Below are 26,776 nucleotides of genomic sequence, written 5' to 3' on the forward strand. Positions count from 1 at the left end.
TATACTCTCAAAAATAAATGTACTAAACTGTACTTTTTCTTGTCGCTGGGGTTGCACCATCAAGGGCACATGTTTTGTACCTTTAGTAGCCTATCTATAATAAAGTATCTATATGTCATCTGGAAACCTTTACAAGTAATTTAAGGTACATAAGGACCACGACTTTTAAAGGTACACCACATCAATTTCTTACATTTTCGGGAAATAAAAAAGACTTTCATTGTCACTAGAGTGTTAATTGGGAACCTCAAGGGTGCATGTTTAGTTCTTTTACATGGTAATGTGAAGGTGCTGTACCTTTAAAAATGATTTAAGGTGCATAACTGGACCTTAAGGACAACTCCTGTATTAATTAGCTTAGAGTAGTTATAATTTAAGGTACACTTCATGCACGTTTTCAGGTGAAAGGTACACACTAAAGGTACAACTGATGTACTCTTGCGGCAAGGAAAAGTACAGTTTAGTACTCTTTTCCCTCAGAGTGTAGGGAAGGAAAGGAAGTGCACGTACTAAAGGAAGAAAATATATGTCCTTGATGGTATCACCCAGGACTGTTTGGCAGCTTTATTACTGAGAGTGTACATTTGGCTTAAAATGGCACAAAAAATAAATAAAAACATGATGAAGTGTATTATTGTAGCTACAGTCTTCATTAAAGGTTCTTTAAAGGCTCATTAGTTAATTAAGGGTTCTTAGCTTCTTAAAAGGTTCTACTTGGAATAGGAAATCACTGTTGTAGGGTTTTACATAGGCTTCCCCCAGAGGGATGACCAAATAACCCTTAACAAGTAACCATTAGGTTTCACATTTTCTAAGAGTATTGTATTGAGACGCTTTTTTTTCAGGGGTTCTCCAGGAAATTTCCAGGCCTTGTATATACGCAGTCCCATACAAACTTACTTCAGGCCCCTCGAGGGTCCTCTTCATCTAGGGGCACTGAGTTATTATTCCCACAATTCTCTGGTTTTTTATTTATTTGTTTATTTTTTAATGGAGGGATTGCTCCGAGTTATTTTCTGCCCCAACCAACAGTAAACCCGCCAGCAGTTACTCCGCGGTTTATTTGTATTTCAGTGCAGCCAAGTTAGTCAGACACAGTTCTAGGTCGACATCAAAATGCATGTTTTCTTTCTTTTTTTATTGTGAGTACAAGTTGTATAAACAGCATGATAGATTACTCTGTAGGCCTAATATAGTCTGATAGGAAAGTGTACAATGCACGCAATAAAAGGCTACCCGTTTTTTTTTTTACTTGGCAAGTGATGTGTCCCACTGTCCTGCGATTGCAAACAAAACAAATAAATAAATAGAAAAATAATTTAATGTGCGTCGATTTGTTGCACGTTCTGCGCACTCGAGCGCGCCACGGAAATCCACAGCAAAAGAAACTAAAAACCATCAGAATTCAAATTGCATGTCAGAGTTAGTGTTTTTTAATCTCTCCGTGCCTGTGTGTGCACTACAAGTTCATTGTCCTGTAACAGGTGCATCCGATCCCCGAGTTCATGGCTAGAAAATGGCACCAGCGCTCATGGCGGAGTTGTGATGGGGTTGCGAGAGCGCGCTTGGCTGTAAATGCGCGTTCGTGGATGAGTACCATGGATAGTTGGACAAATACGATGGTGCAGTGGTGTTTGGGGGACCAGGGGCCTGCTCTGTGTTAGAGTCCCCATCTCCTGCAGCTTGTTGATTCGGGGGGAAATCCCAGGCGGTGTGAGGAGGAGGAGACGCCGGAGGAGAGTCACCTGAGCCCACGTGTTGCTCCGGCGGAATCTCCCCATTTTTCCACAACTTTTTGAACTTGGAGCGCCGGTTCTGAAACCAGATCTTCACCTGCGTGGAATAGGAGCAACGCAAACATGTAAGAGATCACACTTTTGAGAATGGGGGTTCCTAGAACTAAAATGAAAAAGTGCAAGTTTGCTGACCTGAGTCTGCGTGAGGCCCAGAGAGGCTGCGAGCTCTGCGCGCTCCGGTAGCGCCAAGTACTGTGTCTTCTGGAAGCGGCGTTGGAGGGCAGCCAGCTGGAAGCTGGAGTAGATGGTTCGCGGTTTCCGGACTTTCTTTGGCTTGCCGTTCACCATGCGCACCTCCGGCTCGCTCTCGTCTTTCTCTAACCCGGGACACACACATGAAACTTTGATTAACATGCTGCATACATAACCAGTATATGTAGATGTAGAGGTTGGAAAGATTCCGCTAGTTAGATAAAGTGGGCAAAGTTTGTCTTTTTTCAAGAAACGTGTACCAGAATGTTTCCAACCTCTACATTTATTCCAGAAGTCTACACTGCAGTTAATACCCGAACTTTAGATATTCCTTTTTTCCCCCAGTGAGAAACTTCTCACACTTTATTTCTTTTGCTTTCTGATATATATATATATATATATATATATATATATATATATATATATATATATATATATGGCAAAGTAGCTTATAAGATTTTGAAAATACAAACCCATATTTTCCTTTCTATCTTCAGTGAGGCTAAAAACTTTTGACTCCCTCCGTTTATTTAATTTAAAAAAAATGGTGTTAAACTTTCTTAAGAAACATGATTTTCCTCTCTTTTTCCCCGAGTTTTTGCTTTGGAATAGTTTCTTAAAAAAAGGATTCTTCAGTCGTGCTACACACATGCAACTGAAATTCACTATGTTTACTGTGTCTGCGTGAGCATAAGGTGTTTCTTTATGGAGCACGGAGGCGCACCAGATCTTTACCTGGCTCTGTAGGAGTAGGTGATGAAGAACCGGGTCCGTAGGCGCCGTAAGCGCCGTATGAAGAGCCGAAGCCCATGTCGTAGGGTTTGGGGCTGTAGGGTCCGCCGCTCACCCCTCCGCCATGGGAGTACGAGTAGGAGGCGAGCTGAGCGTAAGCCGCCGTTCCTGCGCAGTTTGCGCTCTGAGGGACGCTGTAGAAACTGCTGTCGGTGACGGTGGACACCGGCAGTGTGGGCGAGTCCTGAGACTTGTGCACGGCGCTGAAGTTGCTGGAGGTAAGATGTGTTGTGTGCATATCCGAACCAAGGCTATCCAGAACCGCGGTCATCTCTCCCCTCTCCTTCTGGTAATTACCTTCGCAGTAATTAAAGCAGCAATCTGAACAAACTGACAATACTCCCGCTTGGGTATATGGTTATGATCCGATGTCTTATGGAACTTGCTGTTTAATGATAGATGTTTGACCCAGTAGAGGCAGCGCTTCTTCACAGGAGTCCTTGCTGAAGTCTCATAATACACTGCTGGTGGTGCATTGGTGCTTCGAGTCCCTCTGTTCGAGATAGTGGTGGGTGGAGTCAAACTAGTGGGCGGGGACATCATGTGGGGCGTCATGTGAGTAACCAATGGATACATGGATGGATGGATGGCTGGAAGGACGGATGGATAGAGGGATAGGCATGGGTTGAAGCGCGGATTAATTCCGAATAACTTAATGTTTTATTGCATGACTATTTCATTCATAAAATTTCATTACATCTAGAAACACAATTTATGACAAAGTTACTGCTTTAATAATAGAACTTGTACAACTGACACAACATCATGCCATTCACCTTACTTAGCTCTACGGATCTGGGAACTTCAAGTTCCCAGGGTAAGTTTGCATCTGGCCCCAGCCCCCTAGCTGACATCACATCTGTGTTATGGTGTGATTTTGAATTTTGAAATAAACACAACGAAGCTTAACTGTTCCACAAATACATAATGCCCCATGTACACATTAGAGAAAAGGGCTACTCTAGAACCCTTAATGGTTCTTTAGTTGTTCCAAAGGCAATCCCTTCATGTTTCTGCATAGAACCCTAAACAAAGCGTTTCGCTATACCTATCAAATTTTAAGGAGCAATAACCTACAATAAATGCTACAAGCCCCCTTGTTTAAGGCTGTAGGTATTTACATATTTATAGTGACATCCCTGCTGAGAAAAATATATAAGTATCATTTTACTTCTTAGTATACTGGTTTCTATTATACATTTTCTGCCAGAATCTTATGGTTTTAATCGTTTATAGGAGTCCAGTCATTCTTTACTGATACAGTTTAGGATATCATTCATTCATTCATTCAGTAACTGCTTTGTCCTGGTCAGGGTATCCTGCTTTTCATTCTTTTCCTTTCCTCAAGTGCAGGATCATTACAGTTGCAAACAATAGAGAGGTCCAGGTCTATTAAATCACCATTAAACCAGGGCTTATTACCACAAGGTCATCATCAGAGATCAGAAGACCTTTAAATCATCATTAGGACACTCCAGTCTGTGATATTAACCAATAATACCAACTACTAACAGTACTACTTATGTAACTCATGACAATGATCTCCTCCTGTAAAGAAAAGTCTGAAGTCTAAATGTCTACCTAGTCCCTACATAAGTGACATAGATTAGGCATGATATAATAATTTCTACACCACACGCACTGCTGTGTATCAGAGCCATTTGGACCTCAGCTACTCTCTGATAGTACATGATCATTATCAAACACGGCTCGCCACCTACCGGTCAAAGTGTGCACTGTACCCTGTGTAGACTGCGCATGCGCACCACTTGCTTCCAGCGCATGAACACAGACGGCGCCACACAGTCGCCTCATCCTCCTCAGGTGAGCAAAACAGCAATTTACCTCCGGTAAACACCGGGGATAAAAAAAAAAAGCTCGTAGGCCACCTGATGCCCTGTCGCGCCAAACGCCCCCCTAAAACACCCCAACAAGTGGCAATTTTCTCTGAGTCTCCTGTCAGCGCCACTGAGGTCGAGAGAGACTACGTGCTAATTTCAGGATACTCAGCTGAGCAGGCTAGGCCCTTGGCTGCCGAAAATGCCAGCGTTACAGTTTGAAGGAGATTTCTCCTTGAGCCTTGTAATACTCTCTTAGGACAGTAAGTCTTACTGGGTTTATTTTAGCTCCGTGACACAGCCGTTTTTCCCCTCACCGTATGTCCATTCTCTTGCTAACAAGTATGCTAGTGATACATCCCGCCATTTTAAATCACACACTGCATATGTTCATGAATTGAAATAACATTTGACGGTGAAAAGCATGGTCAGGGAGCCTTAAACAGCTTTCTATTTGGGGTTACTTACCATTACTTTTTGAGAATGAGTACTTCATTATACACCCAGTGGCCACTTTATCAGGTAAATCTATCACACAGCCTAATTTTTAGGTGAACAGTTATTGACTGTAGCCCTTCTGCTGCTGTACACAGCTTGTCAGCCCTTATTTACCACAGTCATCAATGTAACTGGACCACCACTAACCTGAGATGATGATATAATTCTCAGCACAACCATGACACTGACATTGTTTTGTGTGTGTGCTACTATGAGTGTATTGGACACACAACCGACTCTGGGGATTTTTTAAACACCTCGGTGTCACTGCTGGGTTGGGAAACAATCCTCCAACCAAAAATATCCAGTGTGACTGCCATAACCATGACTTCTGGTGGCTTGGAAAGCTTGCTTGCAATCTTTTAACATTAAATCCACTAAAATTATAGACCATAAGTATATATATATATATATATATATATATATATATATATATATATATGTGTGTGTGTGTGAAGTAAAAAATTAAAGTTCATGAAAAAAAAACTATGAAGAGTAGTTTGATGTTATACACTGGTCAGCCATTACAGTAAAACCACTGACAGGCGATGTGAATAATTGATTATCTTGTTACAATGGCATCTGTCAAGGGGTGGGACATATTAGGCAGCAAGTGAACAGTCAGTACTCAAAGCTGATATGTTGGAAGCAGGAAAAATGGGCAAGCGTAAGGATCTGAGCGACTTGAGTGACAAGGGCCAAATTGTGGGTCTTGGTATTCATGTGGATGTTACTTTGACATGTACCACCTACCTAAACATTGTTGCAGACCAATATGCCCCTTCATGATAACGTTATTCCCTAATGGAAGTGGCCGCTTTCAGCAAGATAATGCACTGCAAAATTGTTCAGGAATGGTTTGAGGAACATGATAAAGAGATCAAGGTGTTGACTAGCCCTCCAAATTCCCCAGATCTCAGTCCGATTGAGCATCTGTGGGATGTGCTGGACAAACAAATCCAATCCATGGAGGCCCCACCTCAAAGCTTACAGGACTTAAAGGATCTGCTGCTAACCTCTTGGTGCCAGACATCACGGCACACCTTCAGAGGTCTTGTGGAGTCCATGCCTTGACGGGTCAGAGCTGTTTTGGCAGCACAAGGGGGACCTACACAATATTTGGCAGGTGGTTTTAATGTTATGGCTGATCGGTCCAGTGCAGTTGCCATAAACTTGGCTCCTGTTTTTAACATTAAATCCACTAAAATTATAGACCATAAATATGAGTGGTGAGTGGTAAACACACACACACATATATATATATATATATATATATGTATATATATATATATATATATATATATATGTGTGTGTGTGTGTGTGTGTGTAGTAAATAATGCAAGTTAATGAAAAAAATCTATGATGAGTTGTTTGATGTTATAGTAAATTGATGATTTGATGATGTTCTGTCATTCATCATTTATCAGTGACATTAACATCTAGAACGGATATAGGATGTAGGAAGTGGAAGTTGCCTATCAAATATTCTCTGATTAAAAAAAAGAAAAGAAATGCATGTGAATTAAAAACAAATCTGATAATCAAAGTTGATAGTCATTTATTAGCTCTGTTTTTTAGTTGATGTTATGTCAGTGGTTTATTGAGAAGGATCATCTACAGTGCAAGAAAATGATAGCAAGTATATGAATATAGTGAGATTTGCTGGAAAAACAGGCTGAATAATATATTTAATAATCTCATATTAAGAAATATTAGATTTGCCTATATTCAAGTTATTTTCACTTGCTATGATATTGTTTGCAGTGTACACTCTCTGAACTGCTGAAATCATTGGAATAAAAGTTACACTTTCAACGTCTAGTAATTTTTTACTATCAAATGCTCTTACCTCACAGCCTCAAGCAGTTGAATGTCCTGCTTCTTGGTTTTGTGTATCCTAATATACAGTAAGCAGTACTACCGCTACATCTATAAATATTATTATCTTCTATAAAAAGCCTTTGCACCTAGTTTGATCATACATGACACCTAATAAGTGATATGAAGTCCAAGGCTCTAAACTATTTAATCAAAAACGGTAACTCAGCAGCAGGAACCAAACACAATCTCAAACAACAAAACAAGAAAGTAAAAACATCTCTAAAATGGAATTTACAATACTGTAGTAGCAAGCATATCTGTAACAATTTAAATGTGGAGAAAATCAATAGTGAATACTGATAGCTTGTATTTCTGTTTTTTTCAGAGTTGTGCAATATTTATTTTAAATATACAGGGACATGAAGATGGAAATGATGGAACATGTACATGGGGGAGAGCATGTTATTTACATTATTGTATAAGAAGCCTTAGTGATAGCTAATTAGATAAAATTATTTTAATGTAGTGAGCTAAGAAATCATGAGCTTACAGGACGTTTTCAGTTTTCATTTGGAACTTCTTTATTTGAGGGCTGCTGAAATAATATATTTTTGGGAGATTTGTATTGTTAGAATTACATTTTATTCCATAGCTTGTATATAATTAAATTTCGAAACTGAAAAACATTTAAAATAAGCTTTTTAAAAATAATTTGTCATTTAACATAAAATGATGGATTCCCCAAAATGTGAAAGTCATCCCAACAAAAACAGTATTTCAAATGAAAACACAGTAGACATAATGATTACCAGTCAGAAAAGGTTCCAAACTAGAACTTTATTGAGTCAATTATCTTTAATTAAACAAAGAACCTTTTGAAGAACGCTTGAGGAACCATTGTTCTAGGAGTGCAGTGCTGAAACTATGGCGCCCCAATGAGGTGGCAAATGATTACTGCGTGTGCTCTTCCATAAAAAATAAATATTAAATAAAGTTTTTCTTTCCCTGAATGATTTACATTTTTTCAGTCAGTGATGTTGAGAACGAATGGTAAATGTTTAATAATTAATAGCCATGTGGCAAAATTTGTCTTAACCCCCCGCCACTAATATTTATATTCTTCTGATTTCAATACATACATTTTTCAAGGGTTCTTTGGGTAGTCAAGGGGTTCCTACCTGGAACCTTTTCTAAAAGAGAAACTGTGTTGTAAGGTCCCATATACACCAGAAGGGCAAACTAGAGAACTTTAAGAGATATATAAAAGGGATAAACCGAAAAAAAAAAAAGCAACAACACCAAAGCCTTTAGAAGTAAACCTTCTCTAAGAGTATATACGCTCAGAAACTATTTCATTGTTGCTGATGTGGTACCCTTAAGGTACATTTCTTGTAACTTTAATGTGTATTTTTCATCTGGAAATGTGGATATAGTGTACCTTTAAAAAAAGATTTAAGGTACATTATTGGACAATAACTACCTTTTAGAGGAAAGATTTAAAAGTACACTACATGCAGGTTTCTTGGGAAAATATACATACTAAAGTTAAAAAAGGTCTACTCCTGAGGGTACCACTTTAGGGACAAGGAACCTTAACCTGGTTTAATACAATTTTTTCTGACAGTGTATTAGAAAAAAAAAAGGTTCCACTAGAACTTCTCTAGAAAACTAGAATCATTAACCTTTTGAAGAGTGGGTAATTGTGTATTAATATTTTGTATTAATACACAATTTTTTGTGTAGGCCTTGTTCCTGTATTGTACATGTACAATTTTCTCTGTATGTTTCTTGAGGGTTTTCAAGAAAATGAGACCACAAGATGGCGATATTGGATATCCATTTGGTAAGCATTACTCTTCTGCCTAAAAAACTTGTCCCATGTAAATCCTGTCCTTGCCATGGTAAGAACAACCACACAGCTGATCTTAGCTCAGCTTACAGTAGCATTAATGAGTTACTCCCATGATGACTGGCTGTTCTTTCAGATTACAGTGCAGGCTTGTAGAACTGCTGATACAGAACTACATCATGCCTGGGTGGTGATTACTCATTCACAGTTACACATTTTGCCTTTTACATGAACATTGGTCATGTAAGCCTAACAGCTCGGTCTGCTTTATAACAGGACTGATGTGTGATGTGACGGTATGAGGTCAGTGTGAGAAGAACATCCAGGCTACAAACTTCACATGGGAGACAGCTATAGCTGAAGATTTCCAAATAAAGGGAAGCGAGCGAGAGAAAAGAGTGCTTGTGTGTGGATTCTTGGAATATACTTCAAAGTTAGTGTATCACCTGGCTTTCATCAGTACAAATACCAATACTGTAAAAAACAAAGGAATCTCATCCCCATGCTCGCAGGCGTGCTGCTGCTGTCTGAAGGACAGTTCTGTCAGTGAGAACATCGTGGAGAATGTGTTTTTCTTTGAACCCTTTTCTGTTGTGAAATTGTACCAAGTGCCAATATTATATTACTGCAGCAAAATTGGTTTGGATGGATAATTTGTATTTTGGTCTGGCATATGACCTGGAGATGTAGATATTAGCCGTGTTCCAGTAGTAAAGAAAAACCAAACCAGACAAAAGATATACAGCTGACATGTTGTAACTAGTCTTGTAAAAAATATAAAGCTTAAATTACAGAATATTACAGTGTAGGAAATACTGTATACTCTGTGATACAATAAATTGGTTACATGCTTTGACTGTGTATGAAATATACTCTATATGATGAATCATTTATTATATATGTATACTGCTCAAAAAAATTAAGGGAACACTTAAATCACACATTGGATCTCAATGAATGAAATATTCATGTTGAAAATCTTTACTTATGTATATTGTGTAATTTGCTGTAAACAAAATGATGTCACAGTGGTCAGTGGAAGCCAAAGTCATCAGCACATAGAGGGCTGGATTCAAAAGTTCACCGAAAATCAAAGTAAAAAATTGAAATTACAGGCTGATCCAACTTGCATGAATTTCATCACGGCAACTCATAATGTAAGTCAGTAGTGTGTATGGCCCCCACGTGCCTGTATGCTCTCCCGACAATATCTGGGCATGCTTATGATGAGACGGTGGGTGGTGTCCTGGGGGATCTCCTCCCAAACCTGGATCAGGGCATTGGTGAGCTCCTGGACAGTCTGTGGTGCTACCACAGCCACGGCTTCGGATGCTCTGATACATAACGTCCCAGAGGTTCTCAATTGGATTCAGGTCTGGGGAACATGAGAGCCAGTCAATAGCATCAGTGCCTTCAGAAACTGCCTACACACACTTGCCACATGAGGCCAGGCATTGTCATGCACCAGGAGGAACCCAGGGCCCACTGCACCAGTGTAAGGTCTGACAATGGCTCTGAGGATTTCATCCCAGTACCTAACAGCAGTAAGGGTACAGTTGGCTAGCACGTGGAGGTCTGTGTGACCCTCCAAGGATATTCCTCCCCAGACCATCACTGACCCCACCAAACCGGTCATGCTGGATGATGTTGCAGGCCGCATAACTTTCCCCATGGTATCTCCAGACTCTAAGAGCATTAGTGAGGTCAGGCACTAATGTTATGTGAGAAGGCCTGCCACTCAGTCTGTGTTCCAGTTCATCCCAAAGGTGTTCAGTGGGGTTGAGGTCAGGGCTCTGTGCAGTACACTTGAATTCTTCCACTCCAGCCTTGGCAAACCATGTCATCATGGAGCACATGTTGTGCACAGGGGCATTGTCATGCTGGAACAGGTTTGGGCGTCTTAGTTCCAGTGAAGGGAAATTATAACGCTACAGCATACAAAGACATTCTAGACAGTCGTGTACTTTGCAGGAACAGTTTTGGGGAAGAACCACATATGGGTGTCCACATACTTTTGGCCATATAGTGTGTATTTTTAAGTGTGTTGAAACAGTAAGTATATAATTTTTTCTGAAGTATACTGTATATGAAGTTAGTTCTGTTGAATGTTGGTGTATGAAGTACACACTATAAAGTTTCATAGTTTATAAAGGCATTATTCATACACCTGTAGTGTTATATAGTATAATGCAATAAGTACACACATATACATTATAATTAACTGGAAAAATTTTTATCTTTTCTATTCATAGTCATTTATCATAAATTAACATTATTCATTAATATGGACAAGCTTTAGCATGAATTCAATGTCATATTCATATGTTAGTCATATCTAAAGGTATTCTTGCATGAATCAGCATCCATATCAACTATAATATCCTCTATCTGAGTGTCATTTCCTGTGGGAGCTGCCTGCCAATCCCTACTGATCATGATTAATAAGGCATTGTACTGAACAGACTTCCTGTGTTTGTGTCAGTTACTCGATGGGCCTATTCACGCTGTCTCAGGAAGGAGCAGTATGTCCTTCCATTTTAGCCACTGTTTTGTTCATGCATGATGAAAAAAAAGAGTGTAGATTTGCCATAAAGATAGTGCAGTGGTACAGATAGTACTCATACTTTTTTCTCTTTTTATCTCTTTTTTTTTCCCCCTTCCCCCCAGCCAGCTCTGGCTCCATGATATGGAGAGCACACCTGTATGTCCGTGTCCATGCTTTTAGGCATATCGTTTCCAGATGAGATAAGATTCTCAGCTTCAGATGTGGTTTAAAGTTATAGCTGGCCTCCATGTGCCCTGTTGCAGTATTTCATTAGTTTATTTTATGATCATGAAGGTTATGAGGTTAGGCAAAGTGCTGATTAAATACACTTGGTCAAGTTAATGTTAAAGAAATACTTCAGCATTTTGTAAATCTAATAGCAAAACAAATTGACATTTCTTTGTACTGTAGAAAGAACAGAAAATTTTTTTGCTCAAAACATTTATATTGGAAGTCTACGGACAGCAGTTAAACTCAGTGGATAAGGTTTTAAAAATGCAACTATATAAAAATTTGCTACATTCTAATAATAAAAGTCATAAGATGAGGCATACATGAGAGAACGTCTTACCAAACCTGTTCTTAAGGGCTTTCCCAACACTCGAGCAATACATTAAAAAGTAATAAATTCTGGTGGTGCCATCAGATCCAAACAACAACTGTTAAACAATTTAAGGGTTCTTCACATGCCCCTCTGGGGAACCTTTAAAGTTTTTATATGTCACACCCTACAAGAGAGTGTTTCTCTATCAGAAAAGGGTCCAATAAGAACCATTTCAAAGGCTAAGAGCCCTTTATTACTCAATGAACCCTTAACGAACCCTTGAAGAACCATTTTTCTAAAAGTACTGTAATGTACTCTAACAAATAACTAAAACTTGTTTAATTTCTATTAACTTGTTTACACTGAAGAATTAATTTTAAAATTCTACTTTAATGCATTTCACATAAATTTTTTGGGGGAGTTCAACAAGTCAGTTTCTTTTATCAGTACAGGGAAACATCAAAATTCCTGTGGTAATCACACCAACACTACAGATGTAGTGGATTGGGAGTTTAAGTTAAAAATGCTGAAGTATTTCATTAAGGCTAGGAGTTTGTGGTTCATATAAAAGGATTCAGAACTCTGAAATCAAAAACAACTGCTACAAAAATCATGAGATCATTTTGACTACATCACAAGCCTCTGTGTACAGTAAGAGCTTTACTAACTTGGTGTTATAGGGATCTGCAGGATCTTGTGAAGAACAGCCTTAAGGATGGGTGGGAACAGGGAGAGATGAGATGTGCATGAATGAGTAGGGTGGGACACGAGTTTGTCTGTGTGTGTGTGTGTGCGTGTGTTGGAACAGGGTGCAAGGGTGTGTGTTGAAACAGGTAACACTCTGTGACTGGAAACTTGCATTTTGCTAGTTCCAACAGGCCATTACTTCACATTTCAGAGAAGAAGCATTATATGTAGAAGCATGTTTAAATGTTACACTCTCATGTTGCACACAGACACGTCTGTTCCCCAGAGTAATTTAATTATTACAAAGTAATTTTAAACAAGTAGAAATGATCTATGTATAATAATTTTCTTTTAAACCATCTCTTTAACCCTTGCCAGAATGTATGAATATACATGCAAAATGGAATGCAAGAACATGCAAGGACATGCAAACTGGAATCTCCCACATGTCCACGTCATGCCAAGTAGAGCTAGACAGCTAGCTAACTGCTAGTAAAGTAGCTAACATACAGTACACTATATGGCCAAAGGTTTGTGGAAACCTGACAATAACACTCATATGTGCTTGCTGAACATCCATATCCCATTCCAGAGTTAGTCCCCCTTTGCTGTTATAATAACCTCCACTCTTCTGGGAAGGCTTTCCACTAGATTTTGGAGCGTGGCTGTGCGGATTTGTGTTCATTCAGCCACAAGAGCGTTAGTGAGGTCAGGCAGTGATGTTAGGTGAGGAGGTCTGGTGTGCTGCTGGCATTCCAGTTCTTCCCAAAGGAGTTCAGTGGGGTTGAGGTCAGGGCTCTGTACAGGACAGTTCTTCCACGCCAACCTTGGCAGCCCATGTTTTTATGGACCTCACTTTGTGCTCAGGGGCACTGTCATGCTGGAACATGTTTAGGCCCCTTAGTTCCAGTGAAGAGAAATTGAAATGCTACAGCATACAGACACATTCTATACAATTGCATGCTTCCAACATTGTGGCAACAGTTTAGGGAAGAACCACATATGGGTGTGATGGTCAGGTGTCCACAAACCTTTGTATAGTGTATATCATAGTGACATAATTTGTATTTCAGTATCTCAGTTTGGATAATCATATTCTTAATAGTAGTCAACCAGGTCAAAATATACCACAACACAAGATTTTGTTTATCATCAACATCACCAAGTTAGGTAAACAGTTTAGCATGCAGGAACCATGTTACGCTCTACTCATTTGCACATCGGATCATGATAGGTTCCTTTGAACCAAATTTGTGAGTTCACAAAATGTTCCCTGACTCAGAGTTGAACTGATATGCTGAAAAAGTCTCTGTTTGAAATGTAAAAATGTTAATTTTCTAAATGCATGTTAACAGGAATTACTAAGCTACAGAAAATCTGAGGAGTACTGTAGATTACAGATTGTTTCATGTGTGCTATGAAAATCATTTTACATAAATGATTTACACAGACAAGTTTATGCAAAGCAATTTACAGTAAAACAATGCAATTTAAGCAGTGTAAAGCTGAGCAGTTGAGGCATTGTGTTACATTGTGATACAGCTGAAAAACCACAGATATGTGATACTGAATATTATCGCGCACACAGCACATCACTCTAGTGGCAGTTGTGTTGTCAGTTTAGCATATTTATAGAAGATGTTTCTGTTTTCTGCCCTGCTAAAGAAAAAAAATTCTCTGCACCCATTTGACACTATTTTGTTTTTCATATATTTTGTTAATATAACAATGTAAAACTAACATCAGACTGGTTCTCTGTGAGTTTGGTTGTCTTAAAATATGCATGAATGAATAATGTCTGTACATTAGAAACACATCAGAAATGTGTGCGCACCATGTTTCCCCACACAAAGACTTAAGAAAAGAAGAAAAATTTGTGTCTCTTTACAAATACTCAATTTTTTTGGGGTTAGTTACAGTTGGCCCCTGATTTATAGCTCCTTAAGCACAAGCACCACAAATACACAGTAATAATGCTATACATGATTTCTCAGCTGGAACACAATAAGTTCTGATTACGATTACCAGATGTCAGTTAGAATGTCTAGACGTTTTTTTATTATAATGATCTACTGATCTGTAGCATTTTTTATGGTATCTAGATGGTACTTAATTGTTAACTGGGTCAACTGCACACACTAAGAGTGATGAAGGCATCAGTGATGACTGACAGAAATGAACCAGGGTCAAACACTTGAGCTAAACATTCTGATCTTTTTGTTATCTGTTTATGAGTATTTAGAACCATGTGTTGTGCCCACACTGTGACATTCAATCAATCAGTGACATGGATGATGAACCCATCAGATAATAAGAACTGTCTTTTCATCACCTGCCAATTGCCACTAAACCACCCACCGACCATTCCTCTGAGACACGTGACTCTAGTCAGCTGCATCTTTTCAAACTGCTGCTGCATTCAAAGGCTTGTGTAGTCTGCTTATAGGAGTGAACTGTTCACGGTGACATTTTGTTTGTTCCATCAGTTCATTTGGAACAGTGTGTTACCATGGGGATGGGAAACCTCATGCCCGAGGCCATGATTGGCTAATAACAGGAAAGGTTTTGAATGGTTGGTTAATGTCTCCACTGTGCTTCAGGTTAAGACTCATGCCCAGAATGATACCATGTAGACCGAATTATATTTACCGAGTCATAAACACACAGCCAGGAGGCACACATTCACTCTTTGAAATGTGAATGATGATGAGCCTTGCGTGTGTCTGTTCAAGTTTATATGGCTCAGCCTGTCATCAGTTCGTCAGCTGACATGCCACCTTTCTCTTTTGGTACTCTTCCTCCTTTCAAAATATTTGAAAATCATTTGATATGATTTTATATTCAAAGATTAATAACACATTAAAATGTGCTCCCTTGCAAATGCCATAAGCTAGAGTCAGGTTCTTAACAAGTACTGACTGAAGTTTATATTGAATAGTTTGTGTTAGATAATGCTAACATAATCTTTGGAGCTGGTTATACAGCTCACAGTGTGACAACCATTGTGAAATTTGTGCAACTGTTGCCCCAGGCCAAGAGGAGGGATTGAGGAACACATGCATTGTGCTACATTGTGATACAGCTGAAAAACCACAGATATGTGATACTGAATATTATCGTGCACACAGCACATCACACTAGTGGCAGTTGTGTTGTCAGTTTAGCATATTTATAGAAGATGTTTCTGTTTTCTGCCCTGCTAAAGAAAAGAAATTCTCTGTACCCATTTGACCCTATTTTGTTTTTCATATATTTTGTTAATATAACAATGTAAAACTAACATCAGACTGGTTCTATGTGAGTTTGGTTGTCTTAAAATGTGCTGTACAGGAATTGCAATTTTCATTTTCACTGTGCTAGTTTTGGAACAAGGTTGCACATGGGTAAAGCAAGTCTGTTGGTGGCATTTTTGGGCTAGTTTACAAATAACTGGCCACCACATTATCTTGTTTTAAAAAGAAAAATCATGAAAAGGGAGATTATGGAGTGAATAATGTCTGTACATTAGAGACACATCAGAAATGTGTGCGCACCATGTTTCCCCACACAAAGACTTAAGAAAAGAAGAAAAATTTGTGTCTCTTTACAAATACTCAATTTTTTGGGGGTTAGTTACAGGTCTTTTTGTGCAGTTTTTGTGCAGGGCTGGAAATTTTGCTCAGACCTGGTAACGCTGCTCCCAGTTCAGGAGAATGAGCATTAGGGTAGCCATGTCTAATGTGGAATGTCTCTTAGGATTCCAGTGTCTGAACTGGTTTTGCACACTTATTCATCCTGCTGTATTTGTCATTCGATTTACACACTGGATTACATTGTGCATTCATTTCTTAGTGTGCTAATGCTTATTTCACCCTTTCATCCTTGCACAGCACTAATTTGATACACAGTGAATTCTGTACTTGATTTTGATTTACATGTTTTAGCTTTCTAGTACAAGATTTTATATGGTTTCCCTACAGTAATTTCAAATGGATTAATTTATTTTAGGAGAATGCTGTGTCAAACAGAGGAAGTGCTTGTTTGTTGTTTACCCATTGGATTTTACCTTCCTGATTTGGTTATGCTAGTCCTACAGGATGTTCACATGGATTGGCTAGCATTGTGTTGTAGATTTGTGATGACTCATTATGAGTTTATATTACTCATAAATATGGTCTGGTATCAGGACTATGGCACCTTCAGATTGCTTAGACATCTTATGGGATACTTGTACAAGCTACATTACTACTATGCTAGTATGCTATGAGACTTTTATACCAAAACCAAGCAGGTTTTTTGTGTTAGTCTGATGTCAGCAATTCATGATCTCATTAAACACGAGCCAGTGTGGGACAAGACTTCTTACAATGCAAGGACATCCTAACAAATTGTGAAATCTGTTAGAAGGAAATTAGGGTAGAATTTATTCACTTTACTACCTGGTTAGTGGACTTTGATGCATGGTATGTAAACTGTGTTCACTCAATTTGAAGCGATTCTTATGATGCATAGAGAAAACAAAGACCAAAAGGGTGAATGAAACAAAATTAAATAAAAAAGTGAATTGTGTAATTATCTACAGATTCTGAGAACATTTACAGGTGAGTGGTAGCTGCTTTATTTCGGGTCCTCTGTACCAAACAAATAAAAGAATGTCTTTCAAAAACAATGAGAATTCAGATCTTAATTGTGTGAAACATGCAAAACTGCCTTCTTTTGCATATGTATTTAAACACTGTAGAGGAAATGCTGATCACTTCTATCAAATTTACCTCTCGTCTTAGATCTTAGGCTAATACAATTCAGAAATGGTTTCTATTGAAGCTGTTTAATGAATGTGTTTGGATGAGGATAAGCGAGGTCATTAAGGCCAACCAGTCAGAGGCACAGTGTGGTTAAATGGTGGCATTGTGCAAATGCCATCTTGATTCCAAATGAAAGAGTGAAATGGCTTGTAATTTCCAGTTTTCTTGTGAGTTCCTTTTATTGACAGGCTTTCTTTTTGTATTGTAGCGCAGCAGACATCTAGTAGAGTGATTTAAGCATTCATTGTGTGTGTTTGAATTTTCTGGCACCCAAATGTAATTCCTCAAGGTAATGAGTAGTCTGCACAGTAAACTGTGAAACGACACATACTGCAGACTCTCTCTCTCTCTCTCTCACACACACACACACACACACACACACACACTTTCTCAATCCCCAAGCTAATGTATTTTATTTGGCATTGGTGGTTTTTAGGTTTACCATGCAGCCTGTTGAGTTTGCATTATTTATCCTCAGTCTCTCACTATAAAAAACTTTTTGAGCAGAGCCATCAAGTATAAACTGGTAAGGTTAAATGCCTGAAATTCTGCAGTATTACTCCATTTCCCTTGGCTTCTGTTGGCCTCACCACACGTACATATGGATAACTTTCATTATCTGAGGGCATGTTTAGCCCTCATATATACCCTGACCATACAGGAGCTAAAATAACCAACATCATGGGTGTTTGATTCCTAAGATGGCTGTTACAGGTCTTGTCAAGTTCTATAAATAATATTAGAACAATACTTCCAGTGTTTCTTGCCCCATGAAGAGAGGAATGGGAGGAGAGTGTGAATTAGGGGGTAGGTCAAGAAACGATATCGTCCTCCTTTTTAGAATAATAATCTAACTGTATTTGCAGGAAGACAGAACAGACTGGAACAAAAGGTGGAGGAGAGAGGAAATAAGATTAGGTAAACCAAAGAAAAAAGGAAAGGAAACTGTGTAGGAGAGCAAGGGTAAGACTTCCAGGGCATTAATGCAGCTTTTATCAGCTCTGGGATGGCCCCTGATTTATAGCTCCTTAAGCACAAGCACCATAAATACACAGTAATAATGCTATACATGATTTCTCAGCTGGAACACAATAAGTTCTGATTACGATTACCAGATGTCAGTTAGAATGTCTAGACGTTTTTTTATTATAATGATCTACTGATCTGTAGCATTTTTTATGGTATCTGGATGGTACCTAATTGTTAACTGAGTCAATTGCACACACTAAGAGTGATGAAGGCATCAGTGATGACTGACAGAAATGAACCAGGGTCAAACACTTGAGCTAAACATTCTGATCTTTTTGTTATCTGTTTATGAGTATTTAGAACCATGTGTTGTGCCCACACTGTGACATTCAATCAATCAGTGACATGGATGATGAACCCATCAGATAATAAGAACTGTCTTTTCATCACCTGCCAATTGCCACTAAACCACCCACCGACCATTCCTCGGAGACACGTGACTCTAGTCAGCTGCATCTTTTCAAACTGCTGCTGCATTCAAAGGCTTGTGTAGTCTGCTTATAGGAGTGAACTGTTCACGGTGACATTTTGTTTGTTCCATCAGTTCATTTGGAACAGTGTGCTACCATGGGGATGGGAAACCTCATGCCCGAGGCCATGATTGACTAATAACAGGAAAGGTTTTGAATGGTTGGTTAATGTCTCCACTGTGCTTCAGGTTAAGACTCATGCCCAGAATGATACCATGTAGACCGAATTATATTTACCGAGTCATAAACACACAGCCAGGAGGCACACATTCACTCTTTGAAATGTGAATGATGATGAGCCTTGCGTGTGTCATTTCAAGTTTATATGGCTCAGCCTGTCATCAGTACGTCAGCTGACATGCCACCTTTCTCTTTTGGTACTCTTCCTCCTTTCAAAATATTTGAAAATCATTTGATATGATTTTATATTCAAAGATTAATAACACATTAAAATGTGCTCCCTTGCAAATGCCATAAGCTAGAGTCAGGTTCTTAACAAGTATTGACTGAAGTTTATATTGAATAGTTTGTGTTAGATAATGCTAACATAATCTTTGGAGCTGGTTATACAGCTCACAGTGTGACAACCATTGTGAAATTTGTGCAACTGTTGCCCCAGGCCAAGAGGAGGGATTTATGTCTTACAAAGGAATAAAGTCTGCAAAATATGTAATATGTCGACTTTATTCAGTTATTAGTGGCTAGGAATGACAACAGACTGAGAGTCTTGTCTCACTGTTGACAATATATGGAACATTTCTATATAAGATAATAATAATCTGTTATACATATTGTCTTGCTAAATTCAGAAGGATCGTCGGATCCCTATGTGGAAAGCTTGATAGTGTAGCCTGCTCCCGTAAAAGCTATGATGTCTATCTAACAATTCTGATTTGTGTTCTGATATCTAAGTACTAGGATCCAAACTGTTTTTTTGTTTGTTTGTTTTTTTTAAAATCAGTAACAAATACTAGACTTTTCTAGTGTAAGAACACTAGTGTAAGAAAAGACAAAAGAAAGATCCTAAACAGAGTTTCCCAAGCTGAAGTCCCTCAGATGTTGGTCTGCTTAGCATTAATGAGCAGCAGGGTCATATGACCACCATTACAGGTAATCAGGAATGCTAAATCACCCCAGCACCATATCCAAATTCAAGAAATGGGTTGTGAGAGAGAGAGAGTTTCCAGAATATTGTATGGTGAACAAACATTATTGATCGCAATGGTTTGGATGTAGTTCTGATAATAAAAGTGTGTGTGTGTGTGTGTGTGTGTGTGTGTGTTTCAGGGGGTGTGGAGAGCTTCCTGAGTTTATAAACCATGATTTTGGCATAAACAACTCATTTATTGCAGTTTAAGCAGCAGTGGCTGAGTGGTGAGTGTTACAAGAGAGTGAAAATAAGTGCGAGATTGAAAGCATGTGTGAGACACCAGGCTGCACATAGAGTGTGCACTTTACACAGCCACTTCTTGTGAAATCTCACACAACACACTGAAGTTTAGATCCTCTTCCTGTCCCGCCTACTTTCCAGATTTGGCTAGTTAGAGATAAGTTAAGCCAAGACAAGATAGGATTTTGATTTGATTTGCATAATTTGTGCAAAGCATAAAGGGTTTAAAGGGCTTGTACTTGGAAGCTTTTGTGAAAAGGAAACTGTCTGCTGTAGTGTTCTATGCAAATCTATTCATAAGAGCTACTCATAGGGGAAATCCTTTAGGTTTCTAGACAGAACTTATTTTGCAAAGAATGAAGGTGAGCATTGTTTGTGCTCCTGAGCTATTTTTCCCCTGGAAGGGCACCCATTAGGGCACTTCATCATGTTTCCTCACGTGTAAGGGAACCCTGTAGGGCACTGTATTACATATTCTCCACAAGAAGGGCACTTTTTCACATTTTCTCACAGGTAGTGACACCATAGAGGACATCTCATCACATTTTCTTCACTGTAGGGGCACCTTAGCGGGCAGTTTATCATGTTTTATCTAGAGTATGGCATTCGAGGCATTTTTTAGACCATGGGGTAACCCCTTCACTCCCCTTCCCTGAGTCTGAACTGTCTCGGATAGGGAAAACCTAGACACCAAATAGAAGGGTACAAACCAAAGACTCTGTTAGGTGTACACAGGAGACTGCATGCACAAAGAAAGCTCATACTGCCAGTAAAAGTTCTTCTAAAATTGTTTCCCTAGAACCATAAACTATAGAGAGGAACTTTTACTGAAGAATGTTTGACTCATATGGGTGGAGTTGACACTATTGCTATGGACGAGTGTTTTGTGAATTAATTTTGACATTGATTTGTTTTTTTGGCTTTTTTTGTGTGTGGTAAACTTATTTGAAATCATAATATACTAAACAATTTTTTAATTAAAAAAAGTAAAAAAAAAAAAAAAAAAAAAACAATCTCCCCCAATCTACCCATAAGAAATGAGAAATAAGATTTGATGTACTTCTGCATGCCCTGGCAGGGCTGAGATGAATGTTGGCATGTGTGGCCTCAGGGCGCATCTAGACTGCGTGTGTGTGTGTGTGTGTGTGTGCACGCATGTGTAATACCTTTGTTGTCTTCTGCTGTGGGGAAAACCGGTTTCACAATGAAGAACTATCAGATGCAGGTGGGCCCCTTCTCTTTAAATACCTAGACTGAACAAGGGAACCAAAGTTTTATACACACACACACACATTGTGTCTCTCCCATACTTAATCCGATGAAGAATTTGCAGGGATTATAACAAATGAGTGTAATTTCATTGGGTTTAATAAGAATGAAGTTAGACAAGCATGACTCCCCCAGCCATAAATTTACTCAGTTGTTCTCTCATTGTCTGCCTCACATACAAACAGCAATTAAATTTAAAGCATGACATGGTTGTGTAATGTGCAGAATTTATTCTTCTGACAAATCAAACAGAGAAAAATTTGTACAATAATTTACATTTATTACATTTATTTATTTGGCGTACCCAGACTTTGAGAAGCCCAAAGCAAAAGAGAAATCAGGGCCACATAAATGGCTAAACTCAGCAGTTAGGTAGCGGGCTAACATGAGAACGTAGCATCAGGGCTGTGGTTTACATTAAAAGCCTCTACTACAGTATTATAACCAATGAACACAACAACTGAGGAAATCCTTTATTGCAGAGTACTTATTTCAAAAAACATATTTCACTGTTTCATGTGCTCAATGACATGACTGCTCGTTGGCTATTGTTAACTAGCCAGTTAAGAACTTGATGTGAGTTTACTTAACACCCCCCATCAGAAAAACTAGCTAGATAGCAATTAACTTAATCCAAGTTTCCAAGGAAGGAGCACATATTTGTATTATACCTTTCAAAAGAGAAACCGCACAACTGCCAGAACCATGGATCTTTTCTGCTTTTTTGGATAAGAGAAAAAAGACCTACATACTTGCTTGTGCCAAAAATGGTAGATTACAATCCAAGCACATAGCTGCACAGTTAAGGGTCAAATGTGTGGCCCAACAATGGCAATCCTGGGACTTGATATTCCAACCTTCTGGTTGAAACACACAAACCTGCACTACTGAGCCATTACATTCTCAGTTAGGATATAATGGTCCAAATCCATTCAATCGAATCCACGAACCAAACCCAAACTCAAAAGTAATAAATCATTTGGTGCTGAAAAGGGTAATAGTTATAAGCCCACTGATAGTTTTCCCATTGGCAGACGTTGTTGGCAGCATGGAGCCGCCTAGATGCATGACTTTGTGTCATGTTTGATTCTGTGCCTCTGTCTGACTGGATGACTATTGCTGGTTCAGTGACGGTTCCTCTTTTTTTCCCCCCCAGGCTCCTTATTTTTAACAACAGTGGCTCCTTGGCTACTCAACTCCAAAACAAGTGGAAGGAAGTTTTGGCTTCTGTCTAAGATGGGGACGTCTGAGGAAACCGGCAAAGAGGCATGAGGGTCACATATGCACACACTCCAGGGCCTTGGTGGGAGTTTCTATGTTAAGACCTTTGGCGGACTGAATGGTGTCCTGCCCAAAATTACACCAGTGGGCTGACCCATAACAATCCTTTTCATGCAACCTTGGATCTATGGTAGGATGGGTCACGTGTGTGTGATCCACCAAAAAAACAGGACATTTATTATTTGACTTCCCACACACCAACTGGGTCAATATTTACTCGCAGCACCCCCATTTCAGCCTGACACCATTCTGATACTCCTTTGATATGGGAATATTCATAACAGGAAGGCTATCATGAGGCTATGTGAAAAATGCAGATTTCATCGTTCCACCCTGTTTGGGTTAGTTATTTATGAAATCCCTCCAGCTGGAAATGTTCCTGCAGCTATGCAGGCATCCAGATAACACCTTTTGCTATTTATATGTAAACTGTTGATAAATTCAGATGTAGTTCAGGCGTGTGACCCTAATTCTGTCCATTTCTCTCTCTCTCTCTCGCTCTCCTACCCCCACACACACTTTTGGGAGGTCCTTGAACAAAAATGCAAAATTCCTCTACAAGTGCGGGATATTTTTAGTGCCTTTGACCAGTTACTATTAGAGTAATTTGACTATTAACAAGTATAAAAAAAAAAGATTTAACATTATTATTATTATTATTATTATTATTATTATATAAAATAATAATAATAATAACATATACTCTTTTACTCTTTTAGACTCTTATTAGTCTAAAATCTAAAAAAGTGATTTACTACTATTCTATGATAATTCTATTCTACAAAACAAAGTATATTTAGGAAAGTGTATTAATCTGGATTTAAAAGCACATTTATTGCTTAAATTTTTGCATTACAATGTGCAAAAAAAGACATTTTCCATCAAAGTGTTCCTACATTGTTCATTTTCTTTTATTACTTCCTATAATTGTGGGGACATTTAACAGAATACACACACCCTCGAGTATCCTGTGTTACAATATTCTCCCCTTCTTTAAAAAAACAACTCTTTATTTTCTCACTTTCTGTAACTGACAAATGGTCCTGGTGGAGAAAAACACAGAAACATTTTGCATTTGCTGGCAAAAAGTTTATGAAGCTTTGTTACTGAGGGCTGTCTTGAACGTGGTCCATTGCTTTGCCAAGAATGTGGGTACGCATTCCCGCAGTATTGTTTTTCGTTGCCATGGCACTGACCCTGTGTGTTTTCTCCTTCTCAGTGTACGTTTGCGTGTGTGTGTGTGTGTGTGTGTGTGTGTGTGTGTGTGTGTGTGTGTGAGGTCATGTGTGTTCAGTCATGACTTGACTTGCTTTTGGTTGCGCTCTTCCCTGTCTGCCTCTCACACTTCCTCACATACTCCCTCACACACTCATTCCCTTTCTGTCTCTCTCAGCCACACCCTCACTCTGAGGCCACTGCTAAGAGTTTAGCCTTGAACAGTGTCACCAGAAGAGCTTCATTAGACTTCTACAAGGCCACACTGATAGATGCCTTCATACATATAGTGTAGAAAACACATACATGTATAGAGACACTCACGATGCAATTAGCTGCAGAGTCAGATTAATTTCTATCAAACAAAAATGTTTTAGTTCCTGTGTGGTGCCCAGTGAAGGGGTGGACGATATGGCAGAAATATCATATCACGATACCTGAAGACCTTCTCACAAACCACAATATCCATCATGATATTTAGTTTTTCTAACCATGCCAACCAAACTGTAATATCCCATGATGTAAAACTACAATTTTGAACATTGAACAGTACAAAAATCTAACAAGCATATTTCAAAAGAGAGAAAGAAAAAATTAAATTCTTTCTTTTTGAGTCATAAACAAGACAAGGCAAATAAAATATACACAGACTACTCTATTAGAGCTCTGTGAAGTTGCTCAGCATATAAAAATATATGGAGAAATTGAATAAAACCATTCGCATTGACCTGTGCTTTATCTGTGTTATCTGAGCCATGAAAATGACGTGAATTTGAATCCTGATGATGCCACAGCCATCATGACCAGGAATAAAAGAAAGTGTAATTGGCCATACTATCTGGGTGGGAGAGATGTTATTTCTCCCCTGTCATTCACAGTGACACTAGCCAATTGTGGCTTTCTGTGAGCTCATTTATGTGGAAGAGGGTAGATAGTGCTTTCCTCTGAGTATTCAGCTGTCCTGTGACAGTAGCTGGAGCGCTAGCTAGCAGGTGGCAATTAACAAAGGACCAAAAAAAAAAAAAGGACTGTGCCAGTTTGTTTTTTGAGATGTTCTTCACAGTGATGAGAGTGACTTCACAGTGAACTGAACATATAATGTCTCAAAAAAACCAAACCGACACTATTTTTCTACAGCATTTTTATGGTTTGGTTTTCAGTTGAATGGGGTTTAATGCACAGTGATGTCATTCTCAGCCATAGACTCAGTTATAATATCTCAAAAACCAAGCCAGCACTAACAACAACACAAATTAGCACAAAAACAAATGACACATTTTATTCACTTTCTTTATGGACTGGGCTGCAACTTTTCAGGTCTCAATATGAAGGGGATGATAGATCCATCTTCCTTTGGATCATTGTTGGTATGTGACATCAGTTTTAATTCTGACAGTTTGAGATTTAATGGCATAATCTGCAAATTTCTCATCAGCAAAGCTAGAACACTTGGATGCTAGTGTGTGTGAGACAGCTTTTTTTTCTTCCATTTAGAGTCTGGGGCACCACAGATATTAGAAATTTGTTGAAGCAGTAGGATATGAGAACTTCAAACATTAGTGTCAGGGCACACATGTACCTACTGTGGCGGTGGTTATGCAGAAATGACCTTACCTAATTTAAATAAATAGTTTTCATAATGTTGCTCAGTGGCTTCCCGCATGGGAGAATGTGCGTGTGTGTGCATGTGTGACGCAACCGATACTCTTGTCATGTGAGAAAGGTCAATGAGTTGTCAGTGATCAAGTGATCAATAAGGGGAGCAGAACAACAGGTGGATCAATACTCTCATTTTAACACACACACTGTGGAATGTGCTTCCATACACACTCAGTACTGGGAAATTCCATACAAATGTCAATATTATGACAGAAGTTAGTAGAGGAAAAGTCACTTTTTGCCCACTTATGCTTACATTCAACTTGGTTCATTCTTAGTTTATACCTAATTCCTATTTCAGTTGTTTTATACATCATTTAACCACATAACTGTGTGATTTTTACAGGCTTTGAAGGATTGTTTCATGTCACATGCATAATGTTTATGTTTTTGAAAGTGACATTGCCACATCTATATTTATATAACTGATAAATTGCTAAATCTGTAATAATGCACTTAATTTCAGCCTGTGTTCTCCTTGAAAGGTCACCTGATGCAGAACACTACTTGATGATTGTGCGGTTAACTGAGACACGTCACAATATAACATGGCATCCATAATGCTAGATTGCCCACTTTACTGGAACATAAGTAAAATGAACTGTAAAATAAACTAATAAAAATCTTTATCTCCCTGTTGTCTTTCCCAGGTGACGTTGCTTGGCTCCTGATAAGCAGTCTTTACAGCTGACTGTAAAACTTAATTTTAAGACTAAAATGTTGTTAAATGTTGAATTGGTTTGGTTTCTTTGGTGACACTCGACACCCAGGGCTCATGAATTAGTCATACCTGTTTACCACACAGTCTCAGGATCAATACAGTCAATACCACATAAAGGATGGGCTGAGACTTTTAACTATACAACTGCTCCTATTACTCAGCACTCAGTATCACATTATGTTTAGTGTTAAGGTTTGTCAGTGTGGTGGGGGAGGGGGGCGGCTCTAGGTTTGCAGGAGTGATGATTCTTGTCATGTGTTGTGACCATTGGAACAGCATCATCAGTCAATGTCATACTCTAATAACAAAGAACATTTAACATGACAGTAAGACATTGATCAGAAGGTCGGGGGTTCAATTTTAATCAGGATATTTACACTTTCTGAGGTTACGCTA

The 26,776-nt window shown here is 38.8% G+C and overlaps 1 protein-coding gene and 1 long non-coding RNA gene across 2 annotated transcripts; one reads left to right on the forward strand and one right to left on the reverse strand.

Annotated features, from left to right (window-relative positions):
• Nucleotides 1-1,201: 1,201 nt before the first annotated feature.
• On the reverse strand, nucleotides 1,202-21,485 carry dlx2b (distal-less homeobox 2b). Its single transcript, XM_034300195.2, has 4 exons — nucleotides 21,402-21,485; nucleotides 2,724-3,370; nucleotides 1,929-2,113; nucleotides 1,202-1,833 (listed from the first exon to the last, which is right to left on the reverse strand). The coding sequence occupies exons 2-4, from the start codon at nucleotides 3,049-3,051 to the stop codon at nucleotides 1,510-1,512; spliced, it is 837 nt and encodes a 278-aa protein (XP_034156086.1). The 5' UTR covers nucleotides 3,052-3,370; nucleotides 21,402-21,485; the 3' UTR covers nucleotides 1,202-1,509.
• Nucleotides 4,530-9,688, forward strand: LOC113537502 (uncharacterized). Its single transcript, XR_003403768.3, has 4 exons — nucleotides 4,530-4,604; nucleotides 8,731-8,780; nucleotides 8,923-8,973; nucleotides 9,063-9,688. It is a non-coding gene; the product is annotated as an uncharacterized LOC113537502 (long non-coding RNA).
• Nucleotides 21,486-26,776: the final 5,291 nt, after the last annotated feature.

This window comes from Pangasianodon hypophthalmus, chromosome 26 (genome assembly GCF_027358585.1).
Source record: "Pangasianodon hypophthalmus isolate fPanHyp1 chromosome 26, fPanHyp1.pri, whole genome shotgun sequence".
NCBI lineage: Eukaryota > Metazoa > Chordata > Actinopteri > Siluriformes > Pangasiidae > Pangasianodon > Pangasianodon hypophthalmus.

Coding starts and splice junctions, on each gene's coding strand:
- dlx2b (XM_034300195.2), bottom strand. CDS start 3,051: ATGACCGCGGTTCTGGATAGCCTTGGTTCGGATATGCACACAACACAT. Junction 2,114..2,723: donor ACCTACTCCTACAGAGCCAG/GTAAAGATCTGG, acceptor GTCCCGGGTTAG/AGAAAGACGAGAGCGAGCCG. Junction 1,834..1,928: donor TGGGCCTCACGCAGACTCAG/GTCAGCAAACTT, acceptor TATTCCACGCAG/GTGAAGATCTGGTTTCAGAA.